Raw genomic sequence first — 20,027 nt, forward strand, 5'->3', positions numbered from 1 at the left:
TTTTATACATGGATCGTCTTCTTGGGCTTCTTGTAACTGTTGTGGCTGCCATTGCTCATTAACGACGGTAGTTCGTCTCACAGGGCAAAGCTGTTCATCTACTTTAAGCCGGTGATTACAACTTTCACTGCATGGGCGTATCGAGGAAGCATCTGTATTTGAACCAACTCTTCCAGCCCTCTTCATGCGTCTCTTCGGCATCGTGTCACGAATCACCCTCCGTACCATTTCCACCAAACGTTCATCTTTTCTCTTATCGCCTTTTTCCACGGTTATTACTCGATTGTTTCGTGAAGCTTGGCTAGCTGCTTCGTGTTCCAAGGCAATAGCAAGTGCTTCATCTAAAACTTTCGGTCTTGCTAGTCGTAAAGCTTTCTGTAGTTCATTATCTTTCAGCCCATTGACGAAGGTATCTACTGCAATTTCTTCTAAAACGCTGTCTGGCACCTTTGGATAAGCCAACCGCACCACACGAGCCACATCTGCTTCAAATTCTTGCAGATTCTCACTTGCTCGTTGACTTCTACTTCGCAGTTGTGCTTTGTATACTTGTTGTAGATGGGCATCTCCATAGCGTTTTTCTAGACGAGTGAACAAGGTCTGGTAACAATTTTCTTGACCCTTAGGAATTGATCTTAATATATCTGCAGCATCACCTCGCAAAGCAGCAGTCAAGGAAACAGCCTTTTCCTGTTCGGTCCAATGATTGGCGGTCGCAATAGCTTCAAATTGTCTAAGATATATGGACCAAGAGGACTTTCCATCGAATGGTGGTAATTTGAATCTCATATTATGCGACGTTTCGTCTCTCGGTAGTTCATCTTTCACTACAGGATCTAACGCTGCTGCATTAACTGATGGTTGTACTTTTGTATCGGTTATCATGCTCTCTAGTTGTTTGATCTTTTCTTCTACGGTCTCTACACTTTTCTGCATATTATCGAATGTTCTAGAAACTTCTTCAAATTTCTCGTCATTCTGTCTACAAACGTCTTTAATTACTTGAGAAACACTTTCAAATTTCTCGTCGCTTTTTCTAGAAGTTTCATCGATCTTTTGAGAAACACTTTCAAATTTCTCGTTGTTCTGTCTACTAACTTCTTCAAGTTTCTCGTTGCTTCTTCTAGAAGTTTCATCGATCGTTTGAGAAACACTTTCAAATTTCTCGTTGTTCTGTCTACTAACTTCTTCAAGTTTCTCGTTGCTTCTTCTAGAAGTTTCATCGATCGTTTCAGAAACAGTTTTTAATTTCGATAAGATTACTTGTTCTGCTGACTGGAAGTGGAACGTCTTTGGGTCTTCTCCGTTCTTCGTGAGGACATCCTCGAGTCGTGCTTGTAGGACTATCTTGAGCCCACTGCTGTCCAGATCCCGTTCCTCTAGCTGTTCACGGAGCTGTTTTACTGTAAGTTCTTGTAGCAACATCTTTGGTCGGCACACACGTACTTTCCAAAATGTATTTTAACAGTCTTTCCGAATACCGAATAATCAACGCACTTTAACTATTCCCGACGAATAAAGTCCAAAAGTCTTTTAAAGTCTCTCTGTAATTCACTTATTTATATCGCACTAAGTTTACCCCACACCTGACACCAACTGTAACGTGACTATTGTAATTACTTATAATTACAATAAAACTAGCGGTTCGTATTTATTTACGACTTTATTATTTATTTATACAAGTTTACTTTACAAACTTTAGCTTAAGACTAAAACTGTATTTACAAATATGCCCGTATTTATACCCAGTTGTTATTCTGGAACAATCGACGCCCATCTCTAGCTATCAGCGTGTTCCGCCTACGGGTCGTATGTTCGAGAAGTTCCTCCTCCTTTCCGCCGAGGCCTAGATCATTCGATGACGTCATTCTCGAGGTGTTTACTGTTATACGGTGGTCGTCCAAGATTTCTCTTTTGTTACAATATTATTGCAGTATTTCTTTGCTTGGCGGTTAATGGGTTAAAATAAGCAGGTTCGACTGTATAGGTTCATAGTTTTTTAAATTCTATTGTAATGTTATATTTCCTGCCTTCTGTTGTCTTCTAGTGATATTCCTCAGTATTGGAACAGTCGTGCTTGTTATACAGGGTGCGCCAAACCTCTGGTCTTCTTTGATTACGGCTAAACTATGGGATATACAAAAACATGTTTTTAACTAAACTAATGCATATCAAAACCGTCTATAATTTGAAATTATTTTTGATTATACAGGGTAAGTCAGAACGACGGTACGAACCAAAGTTTTGCTTTTTTTAAATGGAACACCCTATATATTAAATCATTTTTAAATATAGTTGTTAAAAATATGAAAAACTTGTATAAGGTCTTATAGGCCTAAAGTTAATAATTTTCGAAGTATTTACATTTTTTTTTAGAAAAGTGGTAATATTTATAGGGCTGTGGATTATGTTTTCAAGGTAATAAAAATTTAAGTGGTGGGTCAAAGTTTTTATAATATAGTGTCATTTTTAAATAATTTAATATATTTTACTTATAGCCATAAAATATACAGTGTGATCACTATTTGCAAATACAAAATTTTCTCATTTTTTAAATGGAACACCCTTTATATTATTATTGCATTTTGTAGTAAATAATACAACCTTTCTTTTGGTATAAGGTTGTATGTACATAGCATGTTTGGTTTTGTAAATATTTAAAAAAGAACTATAGATTTTATGTTTGGCGGATATTTTATATCCGCGATAATTTTATTTAATTTTTTTTGCAAAAAAAATATAATCTGATTTTAGGAACATACACTAAAATATCAAAGATGAAAATAAAAACGTAATTAAAGACCAAAATAAAACGTATGCAAGTACAACTTAATTGAATTTAGTAACTTTAAAATTATGTTACACACAATATTTTACCATACTAATAAGTAATTAATATGGATAAATTAATTATTAAATTAAACAACCAATTTTAAAATCTACGCTAGAAATTTTTCTACCCTAGTAACTTTATTCTACCCAATTTTATTAGTTAAATTGTATTTATGAGTAAGATCAGTTAATTTTAATTTACCTACATCTTGAGAACGTATAAAGTATGCTTTGAAACAAATGAACGTAAGGCGCCGCACATCAAAGAAACATGAAACGTAAATTACGTTTTATTGAAATAAAACACTGCTAAACAAATATACGTCCGTATAAACAATGTGTCATGAGCATGAATCACATTCGTTTCATTGGTAGGCGGACTTTGAGATTTGTTTAGCAGTGTTTAAGTTTCATGAAACATGTTTTTCGTTTCATGTTTCATGTTTTTTGTTTCATGTTCCTTTGGTGTGCGGCTTGCCTTATAGAAGTACACTAAAAAAAATTTAGTTCGTAATATTGATTAACAGCGATTACTGAATAGTGTTTCGTTGTCACAACAATTTAATTTGTTGTTTCAACGAACTTTTAGACATTGACGAATGTATTTGGTTATTGTCACAATGATTGAATAATAATTGTGAGAATAACTAGAGTACATTAATCAATAACACTCAATATATTTAGCAAATAACTTAGTTTCGTATATTTAATAAATACTGTTAATTCTGGCAGCAACTCACGTTCTTGATTTCGTAGATGACAAGCAATTACTTTGGTTTATCGTGACAACGTACAGATTTCATTAAAACAATGTACAAATGTTGTTAATATAGAGTAATATATGATTATTGAATAGATGTAAATTGATTGTTGTGACAACGAATGTATTAATCAATCTACTACTGCATTTTATACCCGCAATCAATGCGTCATTGTGACAATAATCGTAGTTGTTGAGACAATAAATGTTTTGCTTGACCATTTGAAAGTTAACGGCTTTTCCTTATCGTGATACCCCTAGCTTCTCTGTGTTACCGAAGTGCCGAATAATAATTGCATTTCGTTTTCAAGTGTAGTCCGTAGTAGAAGGAAGTTTTTGTGTGTCTATTTTCGTGAAATTTCGGTCGAATTCTTTTTGAATGTATTCATTTATTTCGATTCCTGAGAAAACTAATTATTATTGTTGGAAATTTAAATGCAAAATAAAATATTACAGTATTATCGAGGGTCTGAAGTCCCTGAGAACCTCTATAATGATTATTTTAATAAGTCACAGGGGTGAAAAAGAGAAAATTTAGTATGATTTTTAATTTCAAATAGGCATACCATTCAACAGAAACTTTTTGTTTATTCTAAGGGACTTTCTGCCCTCGGTAATAATGTAATATTTTATTCTGCGTTTAAATTTTTCAAAAATACTTATTAGTTTTCTCAGAATTCCAAAAAAAATTAATGCGTTTAAAAAGAATTCGATCGAAATTTTGCACCTGCGCTCTCAAAATGGATTAAAGTGTTATACATTTTTGGAATCACTATTTCAAACGCTTTTAAATAAGCTGTCACATGACGTACTTTCCCATTATTCCCAAGAAATCAAAGTTACGCCGCGCCTGTCACCTGAAGAGGGATTGTGTAAAGTTCGAAACATTGATCTTATAATATACTTTGATTATTTTAAAAATCAACCTGTCCGAGCGTTTTGCTTATGTGCTAAAAATAAATAAGTTAATAAGGGGGTGGGGGGAGTGTAACACTTATTCCAGTACACTGTATAAGTGAAATCATATGAAAAATTACACAGCGTAAAGTCCTTTAGGTTAAGGACAAAAAAGGGGGATTTAAAAAATTATTATTAATCAATTAACATCATACATTGGGCTATAGCATTCAGTAATTATTAATATAAAATACGTTCATAGTAGGAATGAACGAAACTGATTGTAAGAATGAATAGAATTGCTTGTCAGAAAAATCGTATTTATTGTGGGAATGAACGGAAGTAATTGTAACAATAAACGGAAATAATTGTAGAAATAAACGAAATACGTTAGGAGAAATAACACTGTTATTGGCACAACGAATAGTCTTCGTCGGTCAATTAACGACGTTGTTGTTTCAATAAATAGTGTTCGTTGACTCAGTGAACAGAGTTCGTAATATCAATAAATAGTGTTCGTTGACTCAGTGAACAGAGTTCGTAATACCAATAAAGTCATATTATGGTATAAATAATGAATGTTCATCCATTCAATAAACGTAATACATTGGCTCAACGAGCCAGGCCCGATGGAAAAAGGTCAGTTGGTCGCCCAAGAAAGAGATGGAAGGACGCAGTAGCCAGCGATCTACGCAAAATGGGAGTACAGCAATGGGAAATAGCTGCTCAGGACCGACAACAATGGAGGGAAATAGTAAACGCGGCCAAGACTCACATAGAATTGTAAAGCCAAATGATGATGATGATTGGCTCAACGAACGAAAATAATGAATTGATGAACATCGTTTTGTTGTCCCAATAAAACCAAGAATTGGACAAATTTTAAGTATTGCGTTTGTTGTCTGAATTAACATTTTTATTGATATTACGTACCTTTTTCGTTGAGTGTATATTATGAAGTAAATAGTACCTATGTGTCTCAAAAGCTGGTAATAATTTCTAATGGTTTCGCCCAAAACAAATTATGTCATATCCACCAATTGTTCGGTTGAAAAATTAAAATTTAAAATATAAAAAATTGTTACAAAAATTTCAACTACAAAAGATTACCAGCTATTGTGACACGATTTAATACTATTTATATTAATAAATAATTTGGCTGATATATTTAATATTCATTTGTTTCAAAGCATACTTTATAATTATTATGTTCTCAAGATGTAAATAAATTTAAAAGGTAAATTAAAAGTTTAACTGAGCTTACTCGTAAATACAATATAAATAACAGTTAATTTGGTACAGGAAAGTTGCTGTGGTGGAAAAATTACTAGGGTAGATATCAAATTTGGTTGTTTATTTAATTTAGTAACTAATTTATGCATTCATTTGTATGGTAAAATATTTTTTGTAAAATAATTTTAAGTTAATAAATCAATTGAATTGTACTAGTATACGATTTATTTTAATCTTTAATTACGTTTTTATTTTCATATTTGATATTTTAATGTATGTTTCTAAAACAAGATTATAATTATTTTTCTTGCAAAAAAAAATGTTTAATAAAAAATCCGCAAAAACGTAAAATCTATAGTTTTTTTAAATATCTACAAAACGAAAGATGCTAGGTACATACAACCTTATAACAAAAGAAAGGTTGTAATATTTACTACAAAAGGCCATACTAATATACAGGGTGTCCCATTAAAAAAAATGAGAAAATTTTGTATTTGCAAATAGTGATCACACTCTATATTTTATGGCTATATGTCAAATATATTAATTTATTTAAAAATAACAGTATACTAAAAAAACTTTGACATGCTATTTAAATTTTGATTATCTTGAAAGCCTAATTCACAGCTCTTTGAATATTATCATTTTTTTTCAATAAAAATGTACATATTTCGAAAATTGTTAACTTTAGGCCTATAATACGAATAGTACCTTATATAAATTCTTAATATTTTTAAAAAATATATCTAAAAATGATTTAATATATAGGGTGTTCTATTTAAAAAAACAAAACTTTGGTTCGTACCGTCGTTCTGACTGACCCTGTATAATCGAAAATTATTTTAAATTATAGACGGCTTCGATATACATTAATTTTGTTAAAAACATTTTTTCGTATATCCCATAATTTAGCCGTAATCAAAGAAAACCAGAGGTTTGGCGAACCCTGTAGTTACTCCTTCTATTTTTATGCTAGGGGAGCCCAAGCGGGGATTTTTGCAGTTACTCGAGCGCGTCAGCTTATTACATGGGGAGAAACTTTGTACCCTGAAAATGTACCTCTACCATATATTGGCCCTTAATGCAGGGGAGTTCGTTAAGAGGGGGGTCAAAAAAAAATTTATCCTTAGAAAAACTCGAAATTGTCAGATTAAGATAAGGTAAGTTAAGTACAGGCAAAACAGTGTATATTTAAAAAATCTGACGATTTGAGCGGGGCGTAACGAAATGGGTGAGTCCCAAAGTTTCACAAGAGGAAAGCGAATATTTCGCGAAATGAATGACAGATCGGGAACATAAAATATTTGCAAAAATCTATCAAATCATACCAAACACGACTTCCAGCGGATAGGGGTGGGGGGTAAATTTAATATTTTAAATACGATTCCCGCGATATTTCCCGAAATGAATATCAGATCGAAAAACTGAAAAATACACTTATTCAATATTTTTGAAAAATCTATCCAATGTCATCAAACACGACCCCCATGGAGGTGGGGTGGGGGTTACTTAAAAATCCTAAATAACCCCCATTTTTTATTGCAGATTTGGATTCCTTACGTAAAAATAAGTAACTTTTATTCGAGACATTTTTTCGAATTCTGGATCCATGGCGCTATAATAAAAAAAAACCATTGTTTGAAATGGAAAACTAAATTAAAAATGGACAAGTTCCCACTAAAATGGAAAATTTTACTTAAATTTTTTTGGTTTTAGAACCTACTCCTCACAACCCAATAGGTTCCCAAAGCGCTCGAGTGACTGCACATTTAACATACTTTGCTCCCCTAACATAGTATATTTATATTTTTTTTTTCTTATTAATTGTCATTCCATTTTTGTGTAGTACTTACCTCATTTCATAATCTATATTTCGTTATAGTTGTTTCGACCAATATGACGGAGTCGTCGGCGAATCCTCGTTCTGAATTGTCTACTTGTCTTAAATTTCTATAATCTTCAAGCATTTTTTTCACTGTATTTTTCACTAGATCCATGTATATTATGAATAATGTTAGAATTAATCCTGCTCGTTGTATTAGACCAGTAAAAATGTTTTTGATGTACTTTTCTGATTGGCGGTATGTTATATTGCTGTTTAGTGCAGTCACTGAAGGTTTTCACCTCCGATTTCGTTGAACCTCAATAGATGTTCATGAAAATTGGTGAGCAGTTAGAGCATACCTCAAGAAACAAAGGTGGCATGATGTCAACTTGTGCTTTTACCCTGAGATTGGATGCCACCTCTTTTCGTGGGTGAAAATTATTTTATTAAAAATAATACCATAAATCGATAGAGGGACAAATTCTAAGCAAAATTTGTAATCTAAAGTTATTAACATAAATCAATACTTTTTGAGTTATTAAAGACCAAAGATTTTATTTTTCGTAAAAAAATTCATGTTTTAAAACTGTTTTTTATGTATAAGCAACTCAAAACTATGAGGTTTTACAAAAAAGTTATTACTAATAAATTTGAAAATAATAAAAAATTAAATACACTCTTCACTAAAAGAACTAAACTAATGTTATTTCAAAGTTGGTTATGGGTAATCGAATGTATATTTTTTTCGACGAGTACTCAAATCAGGTATTCAAGCTTAAATAACGGGAAAACGATCTATTTTATAAAATGTACCTGCTAAACACTTGTCAAAGTACTTCAGAATACCTATCAAATGAGCTCCAGAATAAGTTAATAGCATCAAAGTTAAGCAAGTTATGATGAAAATAAGAGAACCGTTTCGAATTTTTTAGGAGAAAGTGAAAAATAAAAAATACGCCATTTCCACAAAAATTAAAATTTATAGTAATCCTTACAAGACTTTCTTTGTATTAGCATAAGTAATGATTTCAACAAGTTTCATCGGTTTATAATGCATATTTTTGAAAAAAGACATAATTAAAAAAAATCAGAATTTTTAAAATTGTTGTCAATTTCATTTTATTTTGATAATAACTCCAAAAATACTCAATATACGTACAAAATGATATATTATAACCAAATTTAAATTTTTTCTATATCAAATGTTTTACCTTTTTTACCATTTCTGTAGGGTGAAAAATAACCTAAATAGAAACGTTTAATGCTTAAATTTGGCTGCGAGAACCATGTAACCGTGGCCATTATTTAACCTTTGATTTAAAAAAAAAGTAAGGGATTTAAGGATTAAATTCAACGTGAGTTATTAGCCTTTAAAATTATCTTTCAAGTCGTTTTTAGGTGAATGTCATATTGTAAAAATTAACGGAGTTAAAAAAAAAACGATTATATTTTTTGGAAAAATTTTTTAAAGAAAAAGTTTGAAAAATTTTTGGAGCATAATTTTAATGCTATCAACTTTTTCGGGATCTCATTTAATAGATATTATTTCTTCTTACTTTCACAAATGTTTAATAAGTTTATTTTATAAAATGCATCATTATCCCGTAATTTAAGCTTGAATACTTAGATTTGGGTATTCGCCGAAAGAAATATACATTCAATGACATATAACTCACTTTTAGTTAACATTAAAAGGATTTTTTATTCAGAAGTTTATTTCGCTTTTTATTAGTTTCAATTTTGTAGAACCTTTTTTGTAAAAACTTATAGTTTTTGAGTTATTTATGGATTTTATGAGTTATTTATGGAACATGCATTTTTCTCACGAAAAATTAAAATTTTTGATCTTTAATAACTCAAAAGGTTTTGATTTATTTTAATAACTTTATATAAAAAATTTTACTTAGAATTTGGCCCTCTATCTAATTATGGGGTTATTTTTAATAAAATAATTTTCGCATCCACTTACAGGGTAAAAGCGCAAGTTGGCACCATGTTACCTTTGTTCCTTGAGATATCCTCTAACCACTTACCAATTTTCATGCAAATCGATGTAGGTTCAACGAAATCGGAGATAATAGCTCATATCCACCTTCACTGACTGCACTAGTTGTAAATGTTCTTAATTGCCCGTATCACTTTATACATACCGTATCTGTTGCATAAAAATAAAATTATTCTAGTAATTTTGTTGCAGGTTTTCGTTCATAATTCTCTAAATGATCTTTACAAATATGTACCAAGGGAAATATTGCCCAAAGATTATGGTGGTGATGAAAAACCACTGAATGAATTAAAAGGTAAATGGCACATTTTAAAACAGAAAAGCTTTATGGCTAAATGTTGTTTGTTTTAGATTTATGGTATAAAACCCTTAAAAAACACCAACCACGTTTTGAAAAACTGGAAAACATGGTGGTTCAAGAAAATCGACGCCCATCTCCTTGTAAAAATTGCGATATTTTGGGGTACTATGGAAATTATATGCAAATTGATGTTAATTAGAAGGAAAAAATTATACTTGTAATATACGAAGGCTATCCATAAATTTCGTTACGTTTTGATCTGCAGCCGCTAGGGGCGGGGCTAGCGCGACCATCTTAGCACTTGCGTCTAGATACAGCTAAATACTTTGGCTTCCGAGTTTCTAGACAATTAACAGTTCTCTCTGGATTTAGCGGACAATTTGAAAGGCATATATATTATATACTTATACATATCATTAAGTTTAAGACAGGAAATGAAAGGCCTCACTTCGCTAGGTCGATTATATATTTATAAATAAATTTTATTTATAAATAAGATTTTTTCTTATTAACTGAAAACAGTCACTTTTATTTAAGAATATTTTTATTATGTGGAATATTTCTATTTTTCTTTGGTAGAGCAAGTGTTGTATTTTTCAAGCGAAGTGAGGTCTTACTGTTCTTTAATGTTGTAATAATATAACTTTTATATGGTTAATTATTTTATAGAGAAACTCAAAATACTGGTGTAAAATTGCTATAGTCCACATTACCTAATTATAACTAACCTATTTATATCCTATACATAATATAGGTACCTACATAGGTATAACGATATTTTTTTATTTAAAATAATGCTAATGCTGTATAATTAGGTTAAGAAATATATTTTGAATTTTACAACAATTTTACCCCAGCATTTTGAATTTCTCTATAAAATAATTTACTATAAGTATGATAAAAGTTATATTATCACCACATTAAAAGAACAGTACCTACTACCTATGAAAAATAAAAATATTCTTAAACAAAGGTGATTGTTTTCAGTTAATAAGAAAATCTAAAAGGGAAAATTAGGGTTTAAACAAATCTTCTATTAGAGAAATTCAAGATACTGGTGTAAAATTGCTAAGTCCCCATGTAACTATAACATGCCTATCCTATAATACCTACATCATATACATAGGTATACATAACGATGTTTACTTAATTACGTTAATAAGACAAGTATATTATGAATTTTATAACAATTTTACACCAGTATTTTGAATTTCTTTATAAAGTAATTAACCATAGGAAAGTTATACATTATTATAGTAAAATATTTATCCATATAATAGTTATATGTATATTATTACCAAATTAAAGAAGAGTAGTACCAAAGGAAAATAGAAATATTCCACAAAATAAAAATATTCTTAAACAAAGGTGATTGTTTTCAGTTAATAAGAAAAAACCTTAAAAGTAAAATTAGAGTTTAAACAAACCTATTAGAGAAATTAAAAATACCGGTGTAAAATTGCTAAGTCCCCAATAACTGTAACATCTCATATACATGTATGTACATACCTTATTATACATAACGGTGTTTTTTTATTTAAATATTGCTAATATTATGTACTATATAATTAGGTTAAAAAGTATATTTTGAATTTCGTTTACATAGATAATCGACCAAGCGAAGTGAGGTCTTTCATACTGTGTTAAACTTAATGATATGTATAAGTGTATAAAATATATGCTTTTCAAATTGCCCGCCAAATCCATTGTCTAGACTAGAAGCTCGCCAGCAAAGTATAGCTGTATGTAGACGCGAATCCATCTTAGCATCGCCGTGGCGTTCCTCCATTCAGTAGAGTAGCTGTTCAGCCGTGCTGTAGCTTCTCGTTATTTTTCAAGAGCTGTTTGAAATGTGTGCTGCGATCGAAAAGCCCTCCAGTTGTGAGGTGCCATAATACGGTTTGTTGGCTAAAAACAACATACCAATTGAAATTTATCGCGAAGTTTGTGCTGTTTATGAGAACACTGAAGGTGGAATGCGTCAATTGTACATTAAATTCAAAAATGGCCGAACCAATGTGCACGATGAAGAACGAAGTGGATGGCTAAGCATTGTGACTGATGAACTTGTCTATTTTATTCAAGTGGGAGGTGTTTTCTCATCCGCCGTATAGTCCGGATCTTGCTCCTAACGACTATCACCTGTTTTGAACAATAAAGGAGGTGTTTCTTTATCCGCCATATAATCCGGATTTTGCACCTAGCGACTACCACCTGTTTCGAACAATGAAAACCTGGCTTGTAACGCAGCGCCTAGATGGCGATGCGGAGCTTAGCCCGATCATGGAACACAAAATTTTACGAAAACCTCCAAAAAAATAAAGGAAGGATGAAAATTTGGTAATAGGTAGTTGAAATTGTCTATTATTATATAAGAAAAAGTTTACAATTCTACATCCCGTCCATTTTACAAAAATTGGGAAATACGGGGTGAAAAAGATTTTCTCGGGAGTGAAAAAATATACGTCCAAAATAAGCCCGGAATTGGATAAAATGACTAATTCTAAGCAACTTTTGTTTAATAGAGTTTTTTCACTAAGTCAATACTTTTCGAGTCATTTGCGAGTAAATATGTTCATTTTTAACAAAAAAAAACATGTTTATGGACGGCTTTTCGCAGATAACTCAAAAAGTAAGTATTCTAGCGAAAAAAATATTCTTAGTAAAAATATAGCTTATAAAAAATTTAAAAAAATGGTGTACGCGCGAGGTCTGCAGACGCAGTATAAGCAGAGTTGTAGCTAATGAAAACTAGGTTCTTCTTCGTCAAATTTCAAATCGAATATTTCAATGTGAAATAACCAAAAAACAGAGCACTTTTCAGGGAAAATTCATAAAAACTTTTTTAAAGTGTTTAAAAAAAGGTTAATTTTTGTTTTTTAAAAAAATTTCTAACATTAAAAATAAGTGAGTTACGCTCAAAATATTTTTGGTCCCTTTTATTTTTTGGTACAAAAATCGCGAAAATCACCCCCTAATTAGCTTCTCAAATAAAATTAATCGTTACCGCTTCACAAGTTACTTTACTTATGTATTGTTTATATCATCTATAAGTTTCATTGGTTCAAAGTGCTCAGTTCTGAAAAAAATTGGGTTGAAAATAAAACATTTTTTTTTAATTTTGAAAAAAAAAATGGAATTGCTCATGGAATTAACTTAAAAATAATTAGTAATACCAAAAATCTTAAAGAGTAATAAAATGTACGTTTTGCTTTTCTGAATATTTTTGCTTTTTTGTTTTCTTGTTATACAAAAATTGGTTATGCTATGGCTGTTAAAATTTTGCCTAAACTTGTGATTAGTTACTCGTTCAAGCCATTTTAACTACAGCTTTTTCAAAAATAAGCACGTTGAACCGATGAAACTTACAGATCATATAAATAATACATAAGCAAAGTAACTTGTGAAGTGGTAATGATAAAATTTATTTGTGATGCTAATTATAGGGTGGTTTTCGCGATTTTTTAGCAAAAAATAAAAGGGACCAACAATATTTTGAGCGTAATTCACTTACTTTTAATGTTACAAGTTTTTTTAAAAAACAAAAATTAAAATAAATATTTTTATACACTTTAAAAAAGTTGAAATCAATTTTCCCCGAAGCTCCGTTTTTGGGATATTTCACATTGAAATATTCGATTTGGAATTTGATGAAGAAGAACCTACTTTTCATTAGCTACAACTCTGCTTCTACTGGGTCTACAGACCTCATGCATACACCATTTTTTTTTTCAGTTTTTATAAGCTATATTTTTGCTAAAAAATATTTTTTTCGCTAAAATACTTACTTTTTGAGTTATCTCCGAAAAACTGTCCAAAGACATGTTTTTTTCTGTTAAAAATGAACATATTCACTTGCAAATAACTCGAAAAGTATTGACTTAGGGAAAAAACTCTATAAAACAAAAGTTGCTTAGAATTAGTCATTTTATCCAATTCCGGACTTATTTTGAATGTATATTTTTCACCTTCGAGAGGGGGTATTCCCCTCCATTTTTGAAAACTGGAGGGGATGTAGAATTGTAAACTTTTTCTTATATAATAATAGACAATTTCAACTACCTATTCCCAAATTTTCATCCTTCCTTTATTTTTTTTGGGTCAGATTGTTCTTTGATCGGGGATGAACGGATTATGGGACGGCGCGCCGTTGAACACCTGGTTGAAATTTCAAGCGGCAAAATTTTAGGACAATGGTATTTCAAAGCTAGTTAACCGCTATGATAAGTGCCTGAATTTGTTGGGAGATTATGTAGAAAAATACTGTTTGAGTGTCTCTTTCAAATGTATATAATAACATTTTTTTCTTGTACTTGTTTTTTTTCTATTCCAAAATGTAACGTACTTTCTGGATCGTCTGCGTATAGTTAAGTATTTTGTATAAGGATGATAATCATCTTTTTATTCGTTTGATAGGCGGTTTACAATATTTAGTATTTAAATTGTTACAAAACTTAATATTTAAATTAAATACTTAAACATGCAATATTATTTAGTTTTAAGAAGATATGTAAAATAAAATAAAGGAATAACCAACCGATCTACGTACATTAATATTTTTAATATTAGTCCAGAGAAAAGGTTTTGGTCGGGACACTTGAGCAGCCAGGTTGCAAATGGATTTTTTGGGTACTACATACCTAATACATTATTAGAGCTCGGGAAATATGCACTTAAAAACCCTAAAATATGCATGCAAATATGCACAAAAAACAGTTGAAATATGCAACTAAATATGCTTTTTTGCATTTAATGCATATAAATAAACAACACGTTAATGCTTGTTTTGAATGTATTTAATTATTTATTTGTTGCTAATGGACTGTCGAGCATTTAAGCTGAATAAAAAAATATTTATTTTATGCTAAAGTCATAAAAAATATTTATTGAAATTTCTATGACCTACATCATTATATTCATTTTTTATTCTTTATATTTATCATCATTCTTTATTATTTATTATTACATTTATAATTAAAACTACATTATTAAACGTTTTTCTAAATTTTCTACAGAAAAAGAGCCGTAGGTGTATCTGATTGTAATTATTGTTTAAGCATACACGGAAAAACTTCTTTCTACTTCACATGAAGTTAAAGAAGCAAACTTAAAATATTGTTTAATTGAGGGTTCTACCTATACAATTAAATTATCTTCACATTTCTCCATCTTAATAATATTGTTTTATAATTATTGTGTGATATTCCTCATTTTTTTTAACGCCGTGTAGAATTTTTGATACACTTTGTTGGTTTCACCAAGGTGTTTAATAATTATTTCATTTAATGAATTGATAATTTCAATACATTGGTCTAAAGAAATGTTTCGCTTTTCTAATTTAGTAGTTGGCTTAGCAATATTTACAAAATTGGTTTTGATATTTGTCAAATTACTTTTTAATAACGGTTTTTTTAAAACATCCACACATCCACACATAATTTAACCATGTTCTCCATCTAGTTATCACAGGTTCAGGTGGTAAAGGCACATTAGGTAAACGATCTTTATACACCTATACTCGCAGAAGGACTTTTAAAAATATGTTTTTATTTTTGATAGAAGGGTATTGACCATTGGAAATTCGATCCTTACAATTTGTAGCCTCCTGCTACTCTATTTGTAGCAGAAGCGTGCTCTAGACAAGTAACAAATTTGAAAAAATATTTTTAAATGTTGTCCACTTTTGGTCATATGGCGCAGCATCACTTAACAATAACAAAATGTTTTCACTAACAAAATGTGACTGCATATAGTAGTCTCCTTTGTCTCCTTTATTCGTCGCCTTATAAATTGTAAAAGGCAGATATTAAGGTGATGCAGTAGCGAGCAACAGGTAGCCAAAACGCGTTCCAAGATTGCGGCTGTTTTTTGAATATTTTTTCGAGATATTTGGCACACGTATTTGTAATATAATAAAGAATGGCGGTACAGAGCCCAATTTGAAAAATATATTAATATGTGGAAATTACTCTGTAATTAAATACAATATTAAAAACGAGCCTGTACTGCCATTAAGAAGAACAAAAAAATACACTTTCTTCAAATAAACTTGTTTAACTTTTTTAAATAAAAAATTTTAGTAGTTCCAAAATGACACAAAATCTAGGCATCGGATAAAAAAGTTTATTTGAAGAAAGTGTATTTTTTGTTCTTATTAATGGCGGTACAGGCTCGTTTTTTTAATATTGTATTTAATTACAGAGTAATTTCCACATATTAATAAATTTTTCAAATTGGGCTCTGTACCGCCATTCTTTATTATATTACGGATACGTGTGCCAAATATCTCGAAAAAATATTCAAAATGACAGCTGCAATCTTGGAACGCGTTTTCGCTACCTGTTGATCGCTACTGTTTCCTCTTAAGGATATTACCATAAAGTGGTTCCACGAGAATTTTCAGATTTATTGTTTTGATCTGAGACTTCTCAATTCTTTGTAAAATGCATCTATGCCAAAAAAATGCAAAAAAGTCTAAAAATAAGCAATTTTAATAAATGCATATGCACTTAAAAAATTTATCCAAAATATGCAAATATGAACTTAATATGCATTTTGCATATTTCCCGAGCTCTATACATTATAAATACAAAAATGCCCGTCACAGTTCGGACGAGAAACTTAGTTATTAACAAATAAGGGTCAAAAATGGCAGTTTTTTCGTTTAAATCGCTACAGGTAAAAATAGGGTAATTAAATATCTTATTTATAATATTCTTCTTTTTGTAGATAAGCCAAGGTTTAAAATGGCACTTTTTGAATTTTGGTCCGATCCTTTTTTGTTTCGGAAAGTACTAATAAAATTGCTATAAAATAAGGCTAAAATTTCAAAAATAAAAAATGTGCTATAACTTTGGCGAAAATGGCCTTGCACGAAAGTTGAGTCAAACATTCCATATAATGCACAAAAAATTTTGAGACGATTCGTCAATTAATTTAAATTTTATTCAATTTGTTTATCGCAAAGAGCTTTTTTTTTTCGCAATGTTATTGTTCAGAAAATAATAATGACATAGCAATTCTGTGGAAACCACATGCAGGAATAATAGTTGTATTTTTAAAGTATTGAAAAAAATCATTAAAAAGTCGTTTTTTTTACCACTCCGAAAAAAGGTTAGTAAAACAGAGTCATTTTTGGCTTCTAAACAATTTGAATAACTTTGTTAATATTGACTATAGAGTAAATCTACTTTAGGATTTCAAAAGCTGGTATTTTTTGACGAATTTTCAGAAAAAAAACTTTTTGCCCAGGTCAATTAGGTTCCAAGTTAGCCACTTTTATTATTTAAATCGCAGTTACTTCTATATACATCAAATTCTCCTGTAACTGTGTTAGTTACCATACTACTCCGAAACGGCGTGGCCGATTTTCTTAAAATTTTACACGTTTATCCTGTAGAACGTTGAAGAGGTTTTAATCTATTTTTTATACCCATAAGTTATAAGGGGGGTTGCCTCCCTGACATTTTTTTTATTTTTTTGGACAAAATTATCTACCTTAATTTTATATGATGTAGAATTTAAAAATACATACAACCCTTAATTTTCACTCTTCTATCACCAACCCCTATTTGTTAATAGCCATCTATATATTTACATCTATACAATTCTCTTGTCACAGTGTTAGTTTCCATACTCCTCCGAGACCGCTTGACCGATTTTTATGAAATTATATATGTATATTCAGTAGGTCTTAGATCGTAATCTATTTTTCATATCCCTGAGTGATAAGGGGACTTCCCCCTAACATTTTGTAATGTTAGGTGGGGTTGTGCATACATAACGTACTCTATAAGACTACGAGTACATACGAATTAAAAAAATTATGATCAAAATACATCAACAAGCTCCAGCGATATTAATCGCAGCATATGTTTGCAGAAGCAGTTTCATTTTTTGCGTGCACGTATTTTAGTAATTCCCCTCCACCGACCACGAATTAATTCTGTGCGGACGCCATTTTTAAAGCTTTATTAACCACTCTGTTGAGGTTCAAAGTTTACTCAAACTTTTACACATAACCTATATATCTTCAACTTCAAAATGGCTCTAGTTAGGTTACTTAATTGTTATAAACAAAGTAGCCGTCAATTAAATAAAAAAAAGTGGCTAACTTTGACCGTAATTAACCTAAGCGAAAAGTTTTTCTTTGAAAATTCGTATAAAAATACCAGTTTTTCAGATTCCATTGTAGTTTCAGCCTACAGTCAATATTAACAAAGTTATTCAAATTGTTTATATGCCAAAAGTGACTGTATTTTAGTAAAATGTTTTCTGAGTGATAAAAATGACTTTTTAATGATTTTTTTAACGCTTTGAAAGTATGACTATTCTTCTTTTATTACTCTGGGCTAATTAGCAAATTTCATGGAAAAGTTATTTACCAGCAATTTTATTGCTGGAATCGAATTATAAGATCCTATATATTAATAATATAGGTATGCAAAGTCCGCAGATAGTGTGCTACTTTTTTTATAAACAAAATGGCGCCAACAAATCGTATTTTTTTTTCAATTATAGCTCTATAACTCCGAAGATTATAACTTTACAACCAAAACACCTTAATAAAAATTCACCGTAATTAAATTCTGCATAGAGATATGTTTTTCACGATTTGCTCCGACGTAAATTTTCCTCGGAATATGCCGGTTTTCCTAACAAAAACTCTAATTTTCAAATAAAGTTTTAGGTAAGTAATTATTAATCAATAATTAAATAACTTAGTAACATCAAAGCTTTCTTGGTATAGATTGTAATTCCAGAAGCCGGTGAAAATTAAACGAATATTTTAGCAACAATTCAATTGTTAATTAACAAATTACGATCGCAATAATAACCAAAATAATCATGATACATTGATCAAGCTTGAAAAGATTATAAAGATGAGATGCTTAATTTAATATTTTATTGACAAAATATAAATTTTTCTTTTTTTTTGCATAATCTTTCAATTTTGAAAAAAAAAATAGTTATAATACGCTGGTCTAATTAGTAAAGTACAAAGAAAGGTTATTTACCAGCAATTTTATTGCTGGAATCGAATTATAAGATCCTATATATTATTAATATAGGTATGCAAAGTCCGCATATAGTGTGCTACTTTTTTTATAAACAAAATGGCGCCCGAAAATCGTGTTTTTTTAAATTATTGCTCTATAACTCCGAAGATTTTAATTTTACAACAAAAACACTCAAATAAAAATTCACCCCAATTTAATTTTGCATAGAGTCATGTTTTTCCCGATTTGCTCCGACGAAAATTTTTCTCGACAAACGTGGGTATTCCCAACAAAATCTCGAATTTTCAAATAAATTTTTTGGGCCAGTAATTATTTATCAATAATTATATAGCTTAGTGAAATAAAAGCTTTCTTATTATAGATTATAAATTCAGAAGCCGGTGAAAATAAAACGAATATTTTAGCAACAATTCAATTGTTAATTAACAATTTACAGTCGCAATAACAAAAAAAATAATCATGAGATATTGATCAAACTTAGAAAGATTATAAAGGTGTGATATCTATTTAATATTTTGTCGACAAAATATAAATTTTTCATTTTTTTGCATAATCTTTAAATGTTTAAAAAAAATTGTTATAAACAAATTAAGATTTCTCAGAAATTGTTTATTATATTCTAATTTAAAAAAATACTTAAAATGCGTATTTCATAGGTCTTGAAATTGAATGCTTTAAAAAAATTTTCCAACCATTTGCAAAAAAGTTATGAAACAGCAAAATAAATATACCAAATCTCCGTTGTTTATAATTTGTTTTAATTGTTTCAAAGCTTAAAAGTTAGTCTGTGGTACAACCTAATTACTCACAAAGAATGTCGAAAATTAGTGCAATGGTTATATTTTAATCAAAGATTAAAAATACTTTTTTTGTAATTTTTAGCGCAAACGTAGGCCTGATACAGAGTCGGAGCTAAAATGTTCACTCGAAGCGACTGACACGCAGCATGCATTATTGATTAAAAGTGTACATCACGCGGCCGGTCGTCGCTCCGAGTGAAAATTTTAGCTACAGTACTGTGTTACTCTACTTTCGCGCGTGTAAATTACAAAAAAATATATTTATAATCTTTAATTAATATATAACTATTAAACTGATAATCGATATTTTTTTGTAAATAATTAGCTTGTATTTTAAGCTCACTTCTACGCTTT

At 30.2% G+C, this 20,027-nt stretch overlaps 1 protein-coding gene across 1 annotated transcript in view; it reads left to right on the forward strand.

The window, feature by feature from the left end:
- LOC114340990 (alpha-tocopherol transfer protein-like) overlaps positions 1-14,393 on the forward strand; it is a 53,296-nt gene extending 38,903 nt beyond the window's left edge. The window contains exons 5-6 of the mRNA XM_028291771.2: positions 9,745-9,847; positions 9,904-14,393. Of these exons, the coding sequence (XP_028147572.1) occupies positions 9,745-9,847; positions 9,904-10,052 (252 nt within the window). The 3' untranslated portion in view covers positions 10,053-14,393. The remainder of the gene's footprint in view (positions 1-9,744; positions 9,848-9,903) is intronic.
- Positions 14,394-20,027: the final 5,634 nt, after the last annotated feature.

Source organism: Diabrotica virgifera, chromosome 7, assembly GCF_917563875.1.
Source record: "Diabrotica virgifera virgifera chromosome 7, PGI_DIABVI_V3a".
NCBI classification, from domain to species: Eukaryota; Metazoa; Arthropoda; class Insecta; order Coleoptera; family Chrysomelidae; genus Diabrotica; species Diabrotica virgifera.